This window comes from Tachysurus vachellii, chromosome 1 (genome assembly GCF_030014155.1).
Source record: "Tachysurus vachellii isolate PV-2020 chromosome 1, HZAU_Pvac_v1, whole genome shotgun sequence".
In the NCBI taxonomy this organism is placed as follows: domain Eukaryota; kingdom Metazoa; phylum Chordata; class Actinopteri; order Siluriformes; family Bagridae; genus Tachysurus; species Tachysurus vachellii.
Window position 1 is genome coordinate 4,366,599 of NC_083460.1, and position 19,897 is coordinate 4,386,495.

General features: G+C 34.8%; 1 protein-coding gene across 1 annotated transcript; it reads right to left on the reverse strand.

Moving 5' to 3' along the window:
- Nucleotides 1–1,039: 1,039 nt before the first annotated feature.
- LOC132843083 (uncharacterized) lies at nucleotides 1,040–19,369 on the reverse strand. The gene is made up of 19 exons (XM_060866171.1): nucleotides 19,235–19,369; nucleotides 18,744–19,064; nucleotides 18,342–18,644; nucleotides 17,138–17,703; nucleotides 15,086–15,137; nucleotides 12,558–12,878; nucleotides 12,155–12,457; nucleotides 11,661–11,715; nucleotides 11,369–11,466; nucleotides 10,729–10,784; nucleotides 10,442–10,513; nucleotides 10,227–10,271; nucleotides 10,029–10,073; nucleotides 9,860–9,912; nucleotides 9,602–9,797; nucleotides 8,233–8,245; nucleotides 3,077–3,391; nucleotides 2,693–2,998; nucleotides 1,040–1,323 (listed from the first exon to the last, which is right to left on the reverse strand). Exons 1-19 carry the CDS (start codon nucleotides 19,269–19,271, stop codon nucleotides 1,049–1,051), a joined length of 3,432 nt encoding a protein of 1,143 aa, XP_060722154.1. The 5' UTR covers nucleotides 19,272–19,369; the 3' UTR covers nucleotides 1,040–1,048.
- Nucleotides 19,370–19,897: the final 528 nt, after the last annotated feature.

Below are 19,897 nucleotides of genomic sequence, written 5' to 3' on the forward strand. Positions count from 1 at the left end.
TGTGTGTGTGTGTGTGTTTCCTTAATTTGTTCATCTTCTAATTTGAATCATTTCTCCAGTGACGTCTAGTCGCTTTACAGTACTGAAGTACATGGTTCACTGTATGTGTGTGTATGTACGTAAAGCAACAAATTTACATATCTATAAAACTGCAGAGAAAAACATCATGGTCAAGTGATAAAAGTAGTCTTACCTGATATACAGAGGAAAAACCCAAGGAGAGTTACAGAACCACATAGTGAGTAAAAGCTCATGTTTCTCTAAGAGACTTGTATGACAAATACTCTTCCTACTTGTGGTTGACGTTAATTTGTACTAGCTGACTTCCTGTATTTTCTTTTTTCATCTCATACTGTTACACCCTCCAAAAAAGGCACAAATAATCAAATGTATTAATTGAGGTACATTTTTAAATTCCATTCAACAAAAAACTGAAAGTCAGTGTTGAACAAGTCACAGGAAATTATTGCAAGAAAAAACTGTCAGAAAGAAAATTTTCTGACTCAGCTACTGACACTAAATATTAAGATTATAAATCATTACTCGTCCACTTTAAATAAGCGCAGACTGGTCACATGATCACATTTTTACACAGAGTTTTTATGCGTAAATTTTCTGTACCCTGAGAGACGGTGGGATCAGTGGAGCAGTGCTAGAACATTAGTGGTCTGTTTTTGGCCCTGTAGGTAAGTGTATGCCTCAGTGTTTTAAATTTGATGTATGGAAGCCTGTAGGGGGAAAAATATAGCAAATGGGTGGTGTTGGAGAACATAGGAAGGTTTTAAACAAGTCCTGCAGCTGCATTCAGGTTCAGTTGTAGAGGTGGAATGGTGCTCAGAGGCAGACCTGCAGGAGCGAGGTGCAGTAGTCCAGTGTCGACATATATCAAGGGACTGAACAAGCAACTGAGTGGCCTGACATTTATCAGAGACAATTAACAAGTCAGAGAAAGGGAAACTTTTTTGTACTAAACTTTATTGTAATCAACAACCAAATGGAATATTCCTTCACACAATGTTAATAGATGGATGAATGCAGTTATGCTTTTTTACAGAAGGGTTACACTGACTAAGATATGAATAGATAGATAGATAGATAGATAGATAGATAGATAGATAGATAGATAGATAGATAGATAGATAGATAGATAGATAGATAGATAGATAGATAGTGTAAATGAAAAAGGAATAACACACCACTGACTGTCTTGTTTGTATAAAAATATTTCCAACAAACTAAGTCCAACATTCCTGCTATTTATATTCTCAATGTCACCAAGATCACGTCTTTCAGTTGTCTGCGATACAGAACATCTCCAGCTCTCTGAAACAGAAAACACACCAGCAGTCAATCACAGTGTGTATTACAGCATATACTGAGATGTCACACTTGCACTGCTTCATGTGTTTCCCCTTTTAGACAGATTTTCAAGTATATCTCCGGTAGGAAGTTAAGAACAGTTAAATATCCAAGAAACTATTAATGAACCAGTAAAGGAAGGAGAAAAGCCACAGAAAAGGAGGAAGAATGATGTGCAATATGAGTTTTGTTTCCTGTGAAAATAGTCATATCAGTAATATTACTGGGCATAACTGAAAAAAGTCATAGTTACAGTCTATATCATACGCAGTAGTCCAAGTGTGTGCCAATGACACATTCTTATCAGTACTGTATGGTTTTTTTTTTTTGTACTCACATACATTCTTTATTGCAGGAGCATGTAGTAACTGGCGTAATCAAATCTAAAGAATTGAGAAATTGTCATTAAAAGTGATATTTGTAACCAGAATCACCTAATTGATATGAAAGGTCCAATCCTAATCATTTCTTCATCTTACGTGATTTCTCATATTTTAGCTGCACCTGGAGCTGCCTTGCCGACTTGAACTCATAGTTATTAGAACACGACCACCAGATTAAGTAATACAGGCTGTATTCAGAATTTGTTGAATTAAAATGAATTCAAACAGCAGAACAAGAGAATAAAAGATTATAGTTCTCACTAGCATATCGTCTGTAAATTAGCTATTGGTTGCTGTTTGTCACATGAGCTAAATTCACAGACTCCATTTCCCACAATGCACCACAGCCATCTGCACTACCCCTGACCACACTGTCACCTTCCTTTTGATCATTGTTTCCTGTTTTCTCTCTGTTAGTGTTTTCTGACACTTCGTATATTATAAGCAAATTACATTAAATACTATTATTAGAATAAACTTATTGGAACATAGTGAGATATTCAATTTCAAGAAAAAATAGAGAGAAATGAGTATTAAATGTAATGTGTGTAGTGTCTACATATATTATTAACTAAAACAGATGAGAGTTTTTTTGCTCATCTAGCAAAATGTCTAGCATTTAGAGAACAAAACATACTTTCAATCGTGGCTTATTTAGATGTGGCTATGACCTAACTAGCGTGTTTCCTCAAATTATGGTCGTGAGAGAAAGATGTTGCAATTAGTACTCGGCAAAGATATGAGTGAGGAAACAGTAAAATCTCACTAGTTTTGAAAGAAAATCTCTCTGGCGGTGTGGCACAAGAGAAAAAAGAGTCATGCTGCCAATCACAGGGCACGTGTTAAGAATAAACAAATTAATTTAAAAGTTCAGTATAATCTTTTACACTGACCACCAGTTTTTCTACAGTAATTACAGAACTGCATATATTAATGCATGATTTTAATACCTGAATCGTCAACACCGACACTGATGTGAACAGGAACCTGCAGATCTCCTGCACTGCACCAGTACCATCCAGCATCACTCTTCTTCAGTCTGCTCATCCTCACACTGAAGATTCCTCTCCCATCATCACTGATGTACACTGATGAATTCTGGGATGCTTCAGTCCCCACTGTGTTGCATTGTTCGTCTTTAAATCTGCACCACTGCTTCTGTTTATTCTGATACGCAGCACTGTAGAGACACTGGATTGTGACGCTGCCTCCTTCCTCACCTCTCACTCTGCTCTTCTTCACTGACAGATCAGGATCTGAATAAATAGGCAGTAAAGTGAGTGGTGTAAGGGAATCTATAACAATTATAATTCTTCTTCATTTCGGTTTCTTACCTTGACTAACCATCAGGTACAAATAATCACGGTCATCCGGCTGCCATTTATCCCCAATTTCTGCAGCACACCATCGCCTTCCAGACTCAGAGACAGAGTTCAGTTCCACAGTGAACAAATTCTGCTCTGGATGATCAATAACTAATGGATTTCCACTTGAGTTTGCATAGGCTACGATACTGCAGGTAGCCCAATAGTACCCTTTGCACCAGAATTTATTGTTTGCTTTGTACTGTTCTTCATAAAGACATGGAATAGTGACAGATCCTCCACTTTTTACAGCTACATTTTTCAGTGTCCTCATGCTCTCTACCACTGCAAGCAAGCCACATTAGGAATCAGTATTATTATTATTATTATTATTATTATTATTAATCAGACTTGTGATGATCAGGCCTAATCAGAAATCACTGCTGAGACACCTTCTGTAATGAAAGATTTCATACAACACTGTTGCGTGAATGAAAAAATCCAGCAGAGCTAATTGAAGTGTTTAAAATATTAAGGGTTCAAAACCTGGAAATGAAAGAGTTTTAGTCTTACCTGATATATGCAGGAAGAAGCCAAAGACAGATACACAAACAACTTGTGAATAAAAGCACATGTTTCTCTAAGAGATTCCTGTGTCAAGTGTTGTTCCTGCTTGTGAGTAAAGCAGCTTCCTATATATTTAGTTCCTTTTTGTAATCTTACAGCTACACACACTTCAAAAACAAATCACCTCATAACTTCCTTTATCTCTTTCTTGCACTCGATCAATCCATCACATAGATAGAAGGAATTTGAGATTAAATTCAATAACAGCTCATTAGAATATACTACGGTGGCCGGAAGTGCAAAACACATTAACAAATCCGAAAACAAATTAACAAATCCCAAAACACATTAACAAATCCGAAAACAAATTAACAAATCCCAAAACAAATTAACAAATCCCAAAACACATTAACAAATCAGAAAACAAATTAACAAATCCCAAAACACATTAACAAATCAGAAAACAAATTAACAAATCCCAAAACACATTAACAAATCAGAAAACAAATTAACAAATCCCAAAACACATTAACAAATCAGAAAACAAATTAACAAATCCCAAAACAAATTAACAAATCCCAAAACACATTAACAAATCAGAAAACAAATTAACAAATCCCAAAACACATTAACAAATCAGAAAACAAATTAACAAATCCCAAAACACATTAACAAATCCCAAAACAAATTAACAAATCCCAAAACACATTAACAAATCAGAAAACAAATTAACAAATCCCAAAACACATTAACAAATCCCAAAACACATTAACAAATCCCAAAACAAATTAACAAATCCCAAAACACATTAACAAATCAGAAAACAAATTAACAAATCCCAAAACACATTAACAAATCCCAAAACAAATTAACAAATCCCAAAACAAATGATCAAATCCCAAAACAAATTAACAAATCCCAAAACACATTAACAAATCAGAAAACAAATTAACAAATCCCAAAACACATTAACAAGTCAGACAACCCGGAAGAGGTTGGTATAGTTTGTGAATGGAAACTTACCATCATCGGACGAGACACCTTTCATTCACCTTTATATCTTTAATGACAGTCGTCTTGTCCAATGATCGGTATGTTTCCATTCACAAACTATACCTACCGCTTCCGGGTTGTCTGAATCGGTGCATGAAACACATTAACAAATCAGAAAACACAACGACATTTCAGACAACCCGGAAGTGGTTGTTATAGTTTGTGATTAGACAAGATACCTGTCACTCAAAGTATACATGAAGTTCAACAGTCTGCCGCAGGGAAAAGTTTCAATGGATGAATGGAATTGATTACTGTTGATTAATTCTGTTATTTTCTTGAATGGAGAACTTTATTTAAACGGAGAACTTTACACATTACACATAAGATTCCATACCTGTATATCTTGAGTGACAGGTGTCTTGTCCAATGATCGGTAAGTTTCCATTCAAAAACGATACACTACCGTTTCTGGGTTGTCTGACTTGTCCTTGTGTTTTCGGATTTGTTAATGTGTTTTCTGATTTGTTAATGTGTTTTCTGATTTGTTAATGTGTTTTCGGATTTGTTAATTTGTTTTGGGATTTGTTAATGTGTTTTCGGATTTGTTAATGTGTTTTTTGATTTGTTAATGTGTTTTCTGATTTGTTAATGTGTTTTCGAATTTGTTCATTTGTTTTGGGATTTGTTAATTTGCTTTGGGATTTGTTAATGTGTTTTCTGATTTGTTAATTTGTTTTGGGATTTGTTAATGTGTTTTGGGATTTGTTAATTTGTTTTGGGATTTGTTAATTTGTTTTGGGATTTGTTAATGTGTTTTGCACTTCCCGGCCACCGTAATATACAAATAATAATAATAATAACAATAATAATAATAATAATAATAATAATAATAATAATAATAATAATTCATTCATTCATTCATTTTCTACCGCTTATCCAAACTACCTCGGGTCACGGGGAGTTTTGACGGAGTGCCAACCCATCGCCAACCCTTGACGGAGTGCCAACCCATCGCAGGGCACACACACTCTTTCATTCACTCACGCAATCACACACTATGGGCAATTATTCCAGAGATGCCATGCATGTCTTTGGACCGGGGGAGGAAACCGTAGTACCTGGAGGAACCCCCCGAGGCACGGGGAGAACATGCAAACACCACACACAAGGCGGAGGCGGGAATCGAACCCCCAACCCTGGAGGTGTGAGGCGAACGTGCTAACCACTAAGCCACCGTGTCCCCCTATTATTATTATTATTATTATTATTATTATTATTATTATTATTATTATTATTATTATTATTATTATTATCATTGTTGTTGTTGTTGTTGTTATTATTATTATTCATTATATTTAATTATAGATTAATGAGTAATGCTGGATAGTGATATTATGATTAATAAATTTATTATGGATTATCCACAAGATACACAGATCATTCAGCTGTGGCGTGGTATAATCTTTATTTATGCAACATTCAAATACATTTCTGTCTGTAAATCAGAAAAAGTAATAATACATCCATAAAATTTATATTTCTGCTGAATGCACACAGACAGACACTGTCACAATAAAAAAAGAGATATACATATAAAGAGTGCATTACATATAAAGAGAGCAAAAAATCGAGGGAGCAAAAAAAAACATGAAAGCTTCAAATATTCATTAGCGATGTGATAAAGTACTGTAGCAGACCGTGTTGGTAGACCAAATCTTAGTGCTATGCTACGAGGGTCATGTGGCTGTGATGTAAGTCTCTACATCTCTGTGATGTAAGTGCTTTCTCCTAACTAAACTATGTGGTTTCAAAGCTAGTTTTATTCGTTCATGTCTAAGCTAAGGTTTAGCACAGTGTCTGAGTTATCAACAAACTTATATTTTCAATGTCATTTTGCATTTTTTAATATCTTATTATTATAGAATTTTATGTTTAAAAAACTTTAAACTGACAGAAGTTGTATTGATAATTATACCCGAACCCCAATCCCAACCTCAAAATGTGCCCTAAAAACAGAGAGTGCCTTAATATTGTGACTGACTAGATAAAATAGCAGAAATTTTTCCAATAACAACACCTGGCCCATGGTGACGCGTATACTGGATAGTTTATTTACACACTTGTTTTGCATTATATTTTGTCTGGGTGAATTAAATGCTCATGTTATTTAGTTTATGGTTTGTTTATGTCTGTAAGTATCACTATTCAGCTGAACAAAACAGATGGTGGTGCTTGGATTTATAAAGCCCGATTAGACAAAAGAAAATTCAAATATTAATGTTACAAGATCACAGCTCCAGCAGTGCATGAGACAGTGGGTCAATTTCCAAACATAAAATGTCCTTAAAGAATCAGATGATCCATCTGCAGAAACTCATTAATAATTCTATGTAAGACACTACAACAGAGTTTCTCTTTAGACCTCTTTAGAAAGGTATAACCGTTAACTATCACACACACACACACACACACACACACACACACACACACACGTATATATATGATTTTATTTTTTATTTATTTATTTCAATGGGAAAATACTAAAGGACTATTATTTTGACTATAGACTATTATTTTGATGGAATGAATCTGTTTTGGAAAAAAAAGGGGTATAATTGAGTGGGAGATGAGGCAGCCATAATCTCTTGGGCCGTGGTCAAACCTAAATAAATAAAGAGGACAAATATGTTAATGAAAAGCTTGTCATATAGTGTCTGTGGATTTTATTATTATTATTAAGCCCCTGCAACTATATGGTAACTATAACAATATAAAATTTAGAATCATTTGAGCATCTACATTTGAAATTTTTTGGTTATATATATAACCATATATACCATATATGGTTTTATATACATATAACCATATATATATATATATATATATATATATATATATATATATATATATATATATATATATATATATATATATATATATATGTGTGTGTGTGTATATATATATATATATATATATATATATATATATATATATATATATATATATATATATATATGCTGTTTCGATTTTGGCTCGCAAAGCAAGGTAAATATTTATAAGTAATTATAACGTGTTATAGTGACTCCTAAATATTTTAACCTAAGCTGAAATTGACGGTAATGGATTTAACGTTACACTTATTTGGTCTGTTCATCCGGTGAACAGGCCATAATAACCTTTATTAATTCTATGAGGGCGCTATCTTCCCTTTTTCTTTATACCGTAATTTCAATTAAATTAACTTAAAAGAGCATGTAGTTCAGACCAGATGTTGCAGGTACCTTATGTTTGTGAGCGATACTCAGAGACAATCACTTGTGGAACAAAAATATGGCGTTTAATGGAAGAGACAAACACAACATAAAACTAACTACACGAACAACAAAAGAAATAGAGAAAACAAAGATGAAAAACACACAAAAGGAATTGAAAGTGGGGAAAGGGAGGAAGAGACTGGAAAGGAAGAAATTAGAAAGGAAGGAAAGGAATGGCAAGCTTAGACTACAAAATTAATCACACCCTGACTGGGAAATCGTCACAGAAACTTAAATTTACCTTACGATTCGATGCGAGATTCCTACTTGAAATACGCATCTAAATTGATTGGTAAAGGGAACGGTTACTTGCATTGCCTTGCTGCACAAGAGTCCGGATGCAACAGAGAAATCTCTGAAGAGTAAGTTAGGGTGGGGTCAGATGTTCTTCCAAGTTCTCCAAGATCAGAGCAGTTGTTGTTATTGGAAGTGAAGCTTGCTGGAAGTTCCTTGAAGGAAGATGGAGTTGTCTCCAAGCTGTTCTGAAAGTCTGACCACGGATTGGTGGTGTTTGTGACAGTTTAAAGGTCCCGAACTCCACCCATCTTTGGGGACATGGCCAATACTACGACCCGGATTTTGGAGGGAAAAACTCTCTTTGTTTCAGGTGTCTGTGGGCGTGGTTTAGCTATCAAATTTTTAGATGACTTTAAAGTTTTATCCAAGGTGTATTAAGATGGTATAGCGCCTTTCTTGCTCAAATAAAATACACCATTGATTGAAAAATGAGTAACTGATAATTTTGTGGTCATTTGGATACTAAACATGAAGGGGAATGACGGTATAAAGGCAGCGGTACATTATATACACAGATCAGTAATCAAAGTGTAACTGATGTTACTACGATATTGTGTTCTGATAAAGGAGAAAGAGACAAAAATGAAACACAAAAGAAAACAAAATGCATTTGCATTAGGGAAGTGAAAACAGATAATTTTGTATACATTCTGACATCAAACCTTAGAAGGACATACAGCATTAGAACAGGTATACATTAACATGCCAGGGTTGGTAATTAAAGTGTAACTGATGTTAATACAGTGTTGTGTTCTGATACCTAAATAAAATACACCCTTTTCAGGAAAGTAAGGAGCAAGTAATTTTAAGTCAGGCAAGCCTTAACAGAAGAAGCACATTACAACAGGGTTATAAGAATAAGAATCTTAGAGTATCTTATCTACTTGTTTTATTAGTAAAAGGAATGTCCCATTGTGTTGTGTGTGTGTGTGCGTGTGTATGCGTTTGCAGGGGAGTGTGTGTGTGTGTGTGTGTGTGTGTGTGTGTGTGTGTGTGAGCGCGTGTGTGTGTGTGTGCGTGTTTGGTTGAGGTCCCTATGAGTTCAATCAGAGAAACAGCGTGGTCTTATCTGGTCTTTGTGTAGGATCCCAGACCTCCTGGAGCCAGGTGTGTGTGACACTGTGGAATGTGGCCCTCAATAAAATCGTAAAACTGGGTTGCTCATTGGTTGATTGAAGAGTAGATGCCGAAGTTTAGGGTGCCTAGGATATGAAATCTAAATGACTTGTACCAGACGTTACAATGCATATATATATATATATATATATATATATATATATATATATATATATATATATATATATATATATATATATATATATATATATATAATTTTCTTCTGCACAAAAAAAGAAAGAGGTCCATAGGCATTATGGTGAACCAAAGTCTTCAGGTTCAGAGTTCTGATGAGTAGCTGTGTAGACTTTCTTCTGAGTTCTGTGTTGGTTTCCTCTGGGTTCTCCTCCACAAAGGAACTTGCTTCTCTAACATTCCCCTTGGTGTTAAACAGTGTGTGAACAGATGGACTGTTGTATCGTCCAGTCATCATGTCCAGAACCTGCACTGACCTTTTTAAACTGCTTATTATAGATTGTTTGTAGTCCATCATCAGTGCTTTTTGCAGTTTCTCACCTCTTACTCATGAATTACGGTGCTGTAGATTACCTTATCAGGTCTAATGCTTGGATAATTCTGTGAAATAGGGAAAATATAGCACAGGGAAAATAATCTTCAATTAGAAAAGCTATCACTATTTAAAATCCAGCATCTGGTGTGAAACCAGCTTGTAAATAAGACATTTCCTGTACCACATTGCCGTAGGTCACATCATCATCTTTGACTGTTGAAGTATCCTGGAAATGGATCAGTTTTAATGATTAGAGATAATGCATACAGTATACTTTAGTAATATACACTATCACTTGGTAAACTCTATGGAAACTAGCATTATGTTATGTAAAAATAAAATTATTGTAATTTTATTACAATTAAACATTTTTCCATACCACATTGCCGTAGGTCACTTCGTCCTCTTTGACTATGAGAGCATGCTGAAAAAATTAGTTAGTAAATAATTAATAAATAATAATAATAATTAATAATGATTTCTGATTACTACTAATATTCATTATATTACTCTTAGTACAGATAATAAAATATGACTCTCTAACTGAGCTACAAGCTACTCTAGGTAACAGCTGTCCTTTACATGCTTACTTACAGTTTGCTTTTTGGTTGCATTGAACACAGAGGAATAGGTCACATCTCCTTCACGGTCCTGTACTAATGGTGGCTGCAGACATGAGTATTTATTTATGGTTATCCTGTGATCCATGAATAGTACACAGGCACGTAGTGTAGTGTGACATTAAATATGCAATTTTACATAAAACGTCAAATATATGGATTGTGAAGTGAAGTGGTGTGTGTGAACACCAAGAGCAGCACTATAAGTAAAAACAGATTTCTGATGATTATACAGTGGCTTGGATCTGATACAATACTAACTGTGTGAGCAGCAGAGTCATTGCTCTTCATTCTGGTCCTCGTTTGAATTTCCTTCTCTGGAAAAACAGGTTATACATTTCTGTTATGTAAGAAAAACACTTGGGTGAACAATTTGAAAATTCATCAACACCCCCTGAGAAGGTGGATTCGGGGTTTCAGCAGCATCGCGGCATAACAATTTATTTTCTGCAGTAGAACCGTTTATAGTAATAGATATCTCTTACGAATTGCATGGCAGGTAATGTACATAATAAAACCTGATAATAAGATGATTATAATAATAAACAGACTTAACAACGAGTCACTGATGCCGTCAGGTCAAAATTCTGTGTGCTTTTTTTGTTGTTTTTCTGAGTTCACACCACTGTGTTTTATTCTTAGCTTAACTGTGTACTTTCTGTTACAAAATGTTATGTACCTAGCTCTGTCCTAGTCATGTCCCTCAATCATTGTTCATTGCAGTTCTGTAATTTTTTTCCACAGGAATGGACTTCAGAACCTAATTATACAGTATATACAAATCTAGTCTGATTTGATCTGATCTATCGATGCAAAATGAATGTCATTCGATATGTTTGTGTATTTCAGTCAACCTCAAAAACATCACTGAAAGTCTTTAAAAATAGAATCGAACCCTTACTGCACATCTTTTTCATCATGTAAGTTACAGCGATGACAAGAATGAGCAGCAGCCCCAGTCCTAGAGCCACCATGAGCCAGAGAAGCAGTGTTTGATGCCTGCAATGCAGATACATGCTTGTTGGAGAATAAAAATAAGGTTCATGACCATTTCACATTGTATATTTTTTTCATTTATATTTGCAGAAGTTCTTTTTACTAGATAGCGCAGATGCAAGTACTGTACTAATGGCTGTATGTAACTGAAATTTCTGTTTAAACTGAAATACTAATATTAAGCTGTCAGAACTTACGTGGAGTTTTGTTGATTGTTATCTGAATCTGTATTATTGGTCACTGTTGGAGAAACTGAAATAACAGAAAAAAAATGTAATGTAATGTAAAAAATGTAAATAGGTGCACATCCAAAATGATCAAGTAAAAGAGTGGTAAATGTTGAATGTTGTAGTCAACAACATTTCTTTTTTAAAGGCCCATGCTGAGGTGCATTTATTACAATTAAATACTTAAATAAACTTGTGTTAATTAAGTCTTTGAAAGTTTGGAATTCTTTTACCATTTGGTATTTGGGAACTTTAATGTCAATGCTTTCTCTGACATGTTTCATTGCATTTTATGGCAGCATGAGATTGAAGTATAATATGATTGGCCAATGCTCATTGCCTTAAAAAATATACCAATAAATCGACCCACAGATTAATATACACATTGATAAGGACTATAAATATTATAGTAATTGTCTGTTAATTTGAAAGAGAATACATGAAATATAATAAAGTTTTTGTACCTGTTAAACTATTAACTGCAATGTGAACAGGAACCTGCAGATCTCCTGCCCTGCACCAGTACCATCCAGCATCACTCTTCTTCAGTCCACTCATCCTCACACTAAAGGATCTTCTCCCATCATCACTGATGTACACTGATGAATTCTGGGATGTTTCAGTCCTCACTGTGCTGCATTGTCCATCTTTGAATCTGCACCACTGCTTCTGTTTATTCCGATTCTCTGCACTGTAGAGACACTGGACTGTGACGCTGCCGCCTTCTTCACCTCTCACTCTGCTCTCATTCACTGACAGATCAGGATCTGAGCACAAATAACTAGAAAGTTATGTATGATTTAAGTTTAACAACACAAAAATAAAACATTTAATATATTGAGCAATGCTTTAATTGTGACCTAATACCTGATTTCACTGTGATGTAAAGGGCTTCTCTGACATCTGAACCTCTGTCTATCTCTACACCACACCAGTACCATCCAGTGTCTTTTGTCTGGAGATGACCCAGAGTCACAGTAAAGAAACTCTCAGCTGGGTTATCAGTCACTGTCACTTTCCCCTTTGTATTATTGGCATAAGCCTGAATTGAGCAGGAACTGAATGATAAATAATAATTAGAACACCAGTATTTCTTATTGTGTATATATGCCCTATCATAACCACATGGGATGGTGACTGTTGATTCAGTTTGAAGACTTAACTTCATCGATGGCTGAATGCCAACATCTGTACAGCGAACAGAAAAAAACAACCACTCAATTCTGAGAAAATATCTTCTTATTTCTAGTCACATAAAAAATACAGATAGTTAATATTTTAATTTAATTTTGAGTCAAATGGTTGAGTCTGTATGTGAATTTTTAAATGTAATGATAAATCCATACAAATCTACTTACATGAAATGAAAAGAATGAAAACAAAAAGCCAGCACATGGCGCATTGGTTACTGAAGATGAAATAAAAATGCTAGTCACTCTGCGTAGTCGATTCAGTATCTGTAGAATCTCAAGCAGTTCCTGTTTAAGTTTCCCAACATACAATCACAGTAGGGTGTGTGTGTGTGTGTGTGTGTGTGTGTGTGTGTGTGTGTGTGTGTGTGTGTGTGTGTTCTGAGAGTTTTTTAATACCAAAATACCCAGAGGAAACCTTCATAGACATAATGAGATAACACGAGAAGCTCCACTGACCCTGGAGCTGTAACATGTCATTAATACCCTCTTTACCATGATTAAATCAAGGCCTTACAATTGTGTGACACAACAATAAAGTTTAGTTAGTTAGTTTGTTTCTGAGTACTAAGAAACAAATTTTAATGCAGAAGTTAAAATTAAGATAGTATCTTAAGAGGTCACATGATACAGTAGTGCATCAGAGAATTTAAAACACACTAGCCAGTAATTTTTGGGCAAACAGAATCAGAATGAAATACCTCACTAGAAACATATGAACGGAATGAATAATGTTAAAGTTTTAGCTGCTGTCACCTCCTACACCTTCAGAAACTCTTTTTCTGAAATTTCCTGTTTCTCAACAAACATTACACAGAACTTGACTGATTGTAACTTCTCTTTTAATTGCTGGATTAAACTCTACTTCATCCGATTCGCATATCTGATTATGTTTTACCCTGGATGCCCTTCCTGACACAACCTTCCCATTTTATCCAGTTTTAAAACCAGCGTTAACAGTTAAACTCTCACTCAGAAGATGTGTTGGTTCCCTGCCTGTGGCCATGATGAGCTAGGAGAGGATCCTGTCACTGGACCACCAGGGAACTTTAATATGCTGTTAAATAACACCTAGGTACATTTAAATGACAAATATTTGGTTAGTTTATATTGATTCATTAAATCTCTGGCAAACCTACAGTAGCACTTTGTTTAAACATAATTTAGTAAATTTGGGAATTTTGATGACTAGTGGACTATTTTACAGATATAAGCAACATGAAGATTTTCTGCTCCTAGTGAAAACATGTAAGTAATGATTTTCTATGATAGCTGTACTCATCATCGACGCATGTGAATCAAAGAGGACTTTGTGTGAATGCATCGTGTTATAAAATTACCTTACATATATGTACAGTACGTCTAAATACGTCATCATTTACAGCATTTGGTAGACGCCATTATCGATAGCGACGTACAAAAGCGCTTACTGTAAGGTTCTATCACTGAATGCATGAACTCTGGTGCACTAGGCTACAGACTTACAGACTGAATGTTTTTTAAATATACACATGCAACAAACAGGGAACAAGTTGCTATTTGAAGTGTTTCATGATTAGGTAGGTCTTCAACCATCTTTTGAAAACAGAAAATGACTCAGCTGTCCCATTAAGGTCATCCTGTGGCATAATGTTTATGGTCATGAGCTGCTGCTGTTAACAGGTTCTTGTTATTGCTTACGTTTTTAATTACAGCTTGTAAATGTTAAGGAATAATATGGATTTTTGCTGTAATATTACTAAAGATAATGAAATAAAATTAAAAGAATGAGAATTTTAAGCCTACTTTGTTGTTTAATAACAACAATGGCACCGTGTCTCACTTTCGCTGTATTTATAACTCTAAAAATGGAACGATTTTAATAAAAGTGGTTTGATTTATTGAGGCTTGAAACCTAGTTACATCTCAGCATCTCATATACAAACCTAGAGACACAGAAACATGTTGAAGCACAACGTTTATTATAATCAATATAATATAATTCAGTATAATCTGACAATTCTGTCAATATTTATCTACAAATGATGACCTGTGATTATATTAGTACAGTAGTATATACATTAACTTATAAAATAAAATACACAAGCTATTATAAGTATATTTACTATATATGGTCCGTTACAGATGAAGCCTATGTAGCACATAATATCTCATATCAGTTACGAATAACAAAGGAAATGTTCCAGTTTAATAAATTCTCCATGCCAGCAAGGTTCACATCCTTCACTTTTATGCAATGCAGAACATCTCTGGATATCTGAAACATAGAACACCCCATTGTGAGTAAGATCACATGGTAAGGTTTAAATATTTTGTGTTTCCCTGTCAGAAAGGGCTTTAAGTGAAATAAAAAAATCATCCGACGAAGGTTGAATGTTTAATGTGTTGAAGTCTAAGGAAAAGGAGGCCGGATGAAGTTAGAGATGAGTCTAGTTTTTTATGATCCATAAGACTTTCTAAACTTTAGGTTTTAGCCTTTATTTCACCAGAAAAAGCACAATGTCTCTTTTGCAAGACCGTCTTGTGTAAGATAGGCAGCAGCACATTTTAAAAAAAAATAGCAGCCTTACATAAAAAAACAAACACACAATCATCATACTAATTCAATCAAATTACAGGACAATACAGTGTATAATTCAGGAAATGTGCAGTGTTTTATGGGGAAACACATCTGTATTCAGAAATGGTTTATAAAATCTTTTTAAACAGTGTAATCAGTTTAAATATTTGCAGTTTGTGATGCTGAAATGTCCGGAGATGGGGGAATGTCCAACCACTTGCTTTTACAGTAATTCCTCCCAAACAATAAGGCATAGAAAATACATACGTTGAAGGAAAAAAAATTAGTTGTTGTTAAATGCAATTTAAAACTGTCTATGCTCAAATTCAAATCAGAAATAACTGAGACATGCCTCTGATATACTGAAATCCCATCTCATCTGTGTATCTCGTATATGGTTATCCTCACTGCATCAACACAACTATTACACAATTTAGCAGACATTATTGAAAAATGTTCATTATTGAAAAAGTCTCTCTTTCCTTTCATCACTGTGATAATACTTTTATACTCACGTGTATTCTTTGGAAACTGAATAATCTGTTGTTGCTCAAAAGAAAGAAAAAAAGAATTCTAATTAGAAGTCTCATTTATAACAGTAACAGACAAACACCTCCATTTATCCATAGTGTCAATCTAACTGTCTAATTATTAGGGCTGGGACGATTCACTAATCTGGCGATTCAATACTACTGTATCCCGATACTTTTGTGCCGATTCAATTCATATTGTGATTCTGTTGCTATTTCGATTCATTGTTTAAATTGTGATTTTTGTTTGCTTAATAAAGATTAGACAATGGAAAATACTTGATCATACCCTTAAAGAGACTGTATGAGTTATATTAACAAAAACAATGTATCACATCTTTCTGAATTTTTATTTCAGGAGCACACACATACATAGTGCATAAAGAACCTTGAACCATAAAACTTTCAAGTACCAAAAACTTGAATATGATATTTAAGTCAAGTTAAATATTAAATATTTATATTTAATATAAAATATTAAGTTCCATTCAATCGCTACACCACGAAGCAGCTCTGCAAGATTTGCCCTCGTGTGACTCTCATGAAAGGCTCTGGTTTGGAGCACGTGAGAAGACAAATACCAGTCATCTGTAATTTGATGGGCTGTCAGGGTTACATAGGACTCGCGATGTCCAGGCATCACAGCTAATTGCGACTCGTTGAGCTTTGCTTAAACGTTTTTTTTTACTTCTGACGCAACCTCGTCATAGATTTTAGGCACGACTGTGTCTGCGAAAAAGTATCTACTCAAGACGTTTTTGGAAGGATATGGAAAATTATATTAGTAGAAAATTGGGTTGTGTGGTAGAAATTGGTGTATGTGATGTGTTTTTTTATTTTGAGGGAGATAATTTTGAAAATAATGAACAATATTGTATTAGGAAAGTACCATATACTCAAAACAAAGTGGGCCCTTTGTAAACCAAATCTGTCCCATTTTATAAATGATTTCAAATTATACAGTAATCTTTTGGAAAAAGTAAAAAACAAAAAAGCTCAGAAAACGTGATATTTTAAAAGAATTCAATTTTTTGTAACTTTTTTCCTTTCTTTTCTTTTCTTTCTAGTAGCCAGTGTGACTGATACCTCTTGTTTGTATGGCATTGAACAAAATGTGTATTTTGTGTTTGTCTTTTTGCATTAATTTAAAAAAAAAAAAAAAAAAACGGTGTCTGCGAAAAGCTTCCTCGATGGAATACCGTACCTCGGCTCCAAAGTATGGATCATATTTCGAAAACCTGCATTTTCCACAACGCTATAAGGTCGAATGTCTTTGCAGATAAAAAGAGCAATCGACTCTGTGATGCGTTTTGCCTTCTCCGAAGTGCATGGTAATTTACTCAATGTCACATCCAGAGTTTGTTGAGATGCTGCAGGTTGTTTGCCGTTCAGCCCAAAATTCAGCTCGGGATGGTGTCGAGCAAGGTGGGCACTTAAGTTGGTCGTATTGCCACAATATGCTATCACTGTATGGTAGAGTTTGCATACCATTTTAGTCATGTACAGCGCAGCTCTTCCTGGCAGTGTGTAAAATCCAAAGTGTTTCCACACTTGTGATTTAAAACGTGAAGGTGCAGAAACAATTCTCAAAGATGTTTGCTCCCCTGCCTCTGCCATGGATTTGCTTTCTCGCGCCAGCTTAAAACGGATACGACGTCGTCTAATACAGACAACAACAAAATATGTTTTGCCCTCTGTTGGAATAAAAGCGATAACGTCTTCCCACCACCTCTCTGGAAAAGTAAAATAATTAAATATATATCGATTCTGAGCTAAACAAATCAATCTCAAAATCGTTTTAAAAAGAATCGCGATAGTTTGGTGAATCGATTTTTTCTCCCATCCTTACTAATTGTTATACTGATCGTATAATCAAACCACTGTGAGGATCCATTAAGTAAGACCCATGCAACTCTTTGTGTTCGAGTCTATCAGTTATATGGAAGGTTAAAGTTGATCATTTCATCCTTTTACTCTGGCTTGAACTACAGTATGACTTGATTCGCCATACTATTAGAGCATGACTGGTAAAAACAAGACATGAACTTTTTAACATACAGAAACCCAACTGCAGTTTGAACACATCAGACATCGCATGATGATAATCCCTGGAGCATCAACAATGACACTGATGTATAATATGATTGGCCAATGCTCATTGCCTTTAAAAGTTTCATGTTGACCTATTTAAAAAAAACATACCAATTTATCAACCCATAGATTAATATACACATTGATAAGGATGATAAACATTATACTAATTAAATACTAATTAAACATTATATATAATTACATTATAGTAATTCTCTGTTAATTTGAAAGAGAATTACACAAATCATTTAATTCATGAAATATAATAAAGTTTTTGTACCTGTTAAACTATTAACTGCAATGTGAACAGGAATCTGCAGATCTCCTGCACTGCACCAGTACCATCCAGCATCACTCTTCTTCAGTCCACTCATCCTCACACTAAAGGATCTTCTCCCATCATCACTGATGTACACTGATGAATTCTGGGATGTTTCAGTCCCCACCATGTAGCATTGTCCATCTTTGAATCTGCACCACTGCTTCTTTTTATTCTGATTCTCTTCACTGTAGAGACACTGGACTGTGACGCTGCCTCCTTCCTCACCTCTCACTCTGCTCTCTTTCACTGACAGATCAGTATCTAAGCACAAATATCTAGAAAGTTATGTATGATTTAAATTTAACAACAACAAAAAAAACATTTAATATATTGTGCAATGCTTTAATTGCGACCTAATACCTGATTTCACTGTGATGTAAAGGGCTTCTCTGACATCTGGACCTCTGTCTATCTCTACACCACACCAGTACCATCCAGTGTCTTTTGTCTGGAGATGATCCAGAGTCACAGTAAAGAAACTCTCAGCTGGGTTATCAGTCACTGTCACTTTCCCCTTTGTATTATTGGCATAAGCCTGAACTGAGCAGGAACTGAATGATAAATAATAATTAGAACACCAGTATTTCTTATGGTGTATATATGCCCTATCATAACCACATGGGATGGTGACTGTTGATTCAGTTTGAAGACTTAACTTCATCGATGGCTGAATGCCAACATCTGTACAGCGAACAGAAAAAAACAACCACTCAATTCTGAGAAAATATCTTCTTATTTCTAGTCACATAAAAAATACAGATAGTTAATATTTTAATTTAATTTTGAGTCAAATGGTTGAGTCTGTATGTGAATTTTTAAATGTAATGATAAATCCATACAAATCTACTTACATGAAATGAAAAGAATGAAAACAAAAAGCCAGCACATGGCGCATTGGTTACTGAAGATGAAATAAAAATGCTAGTCACTCTGCGTAGTCGATTCAGTATCTGTAGAATCTCAAGCAGTTCCTGTTTAAGTTTCCCAACATACAATCACAGTAGGGTGTGTGTGTGTGTGTGTGTGTGTGTGTGTGTGTGTGTGTGTGTGTGTGTGTGTGTGTGTGTGTGTGTTCTGAGAGTTTTTTAATACCAAAATACCCAGAGGAAACCTTCATAGACATAATGAGATAACACGAGAAGCTCCACTGACCCTGGAGCTGTAACATGTCATTAATACCCTCTTTACCATGATTAAATCAAGGCCTTACAATTGTGTGACACAACAATAAAGTTTAGTTAGTTAGTTAGTTTGTTTCTGAGTACTAAGAAACAAATTTTAATGCAGAAGTTAAAATTAAGATAGTATCTTAAGAGGTCACATGATACAGTAGTGCATCAGAGAATTTAAAACACACTAGCCAGTAATTTTTGGGCAAACAGAATCAGAATCAAATACCTCACTAGAAACGTATGAACGGAATGAATAATGTTAAAGTTTTAGCTGCTGTCACCTCCTACACCTTCAGAAACTCTTTTTCTGAAATTTCCTGTTTCTCAACAAACATTACACAG

Excerpts from the sequence above, each read along its gene's own strand:
- LOC132843083 (XM_060866171.1), bottom strand. The coding sequence starts at position 19,271 with ATGTGCTGGCTTTTTGTTTTCATTCTTTTCATTTCAT. Across the intron at positions 10,514-10,728 it reads ATGACTCTGCTGCTCACACA|CCACCATTAGTACAGGACCG; the intron begins GTTAGTATTGTA and ends TCATGTCTGCAG. Across the intron at positions 9,913-10,028 it reads ATGTGACCTACGGCAATGTG|AATTATCCAAGCATTAGACC; the intron begins GTACAGGAAATG and ends CCTATTTCACAG.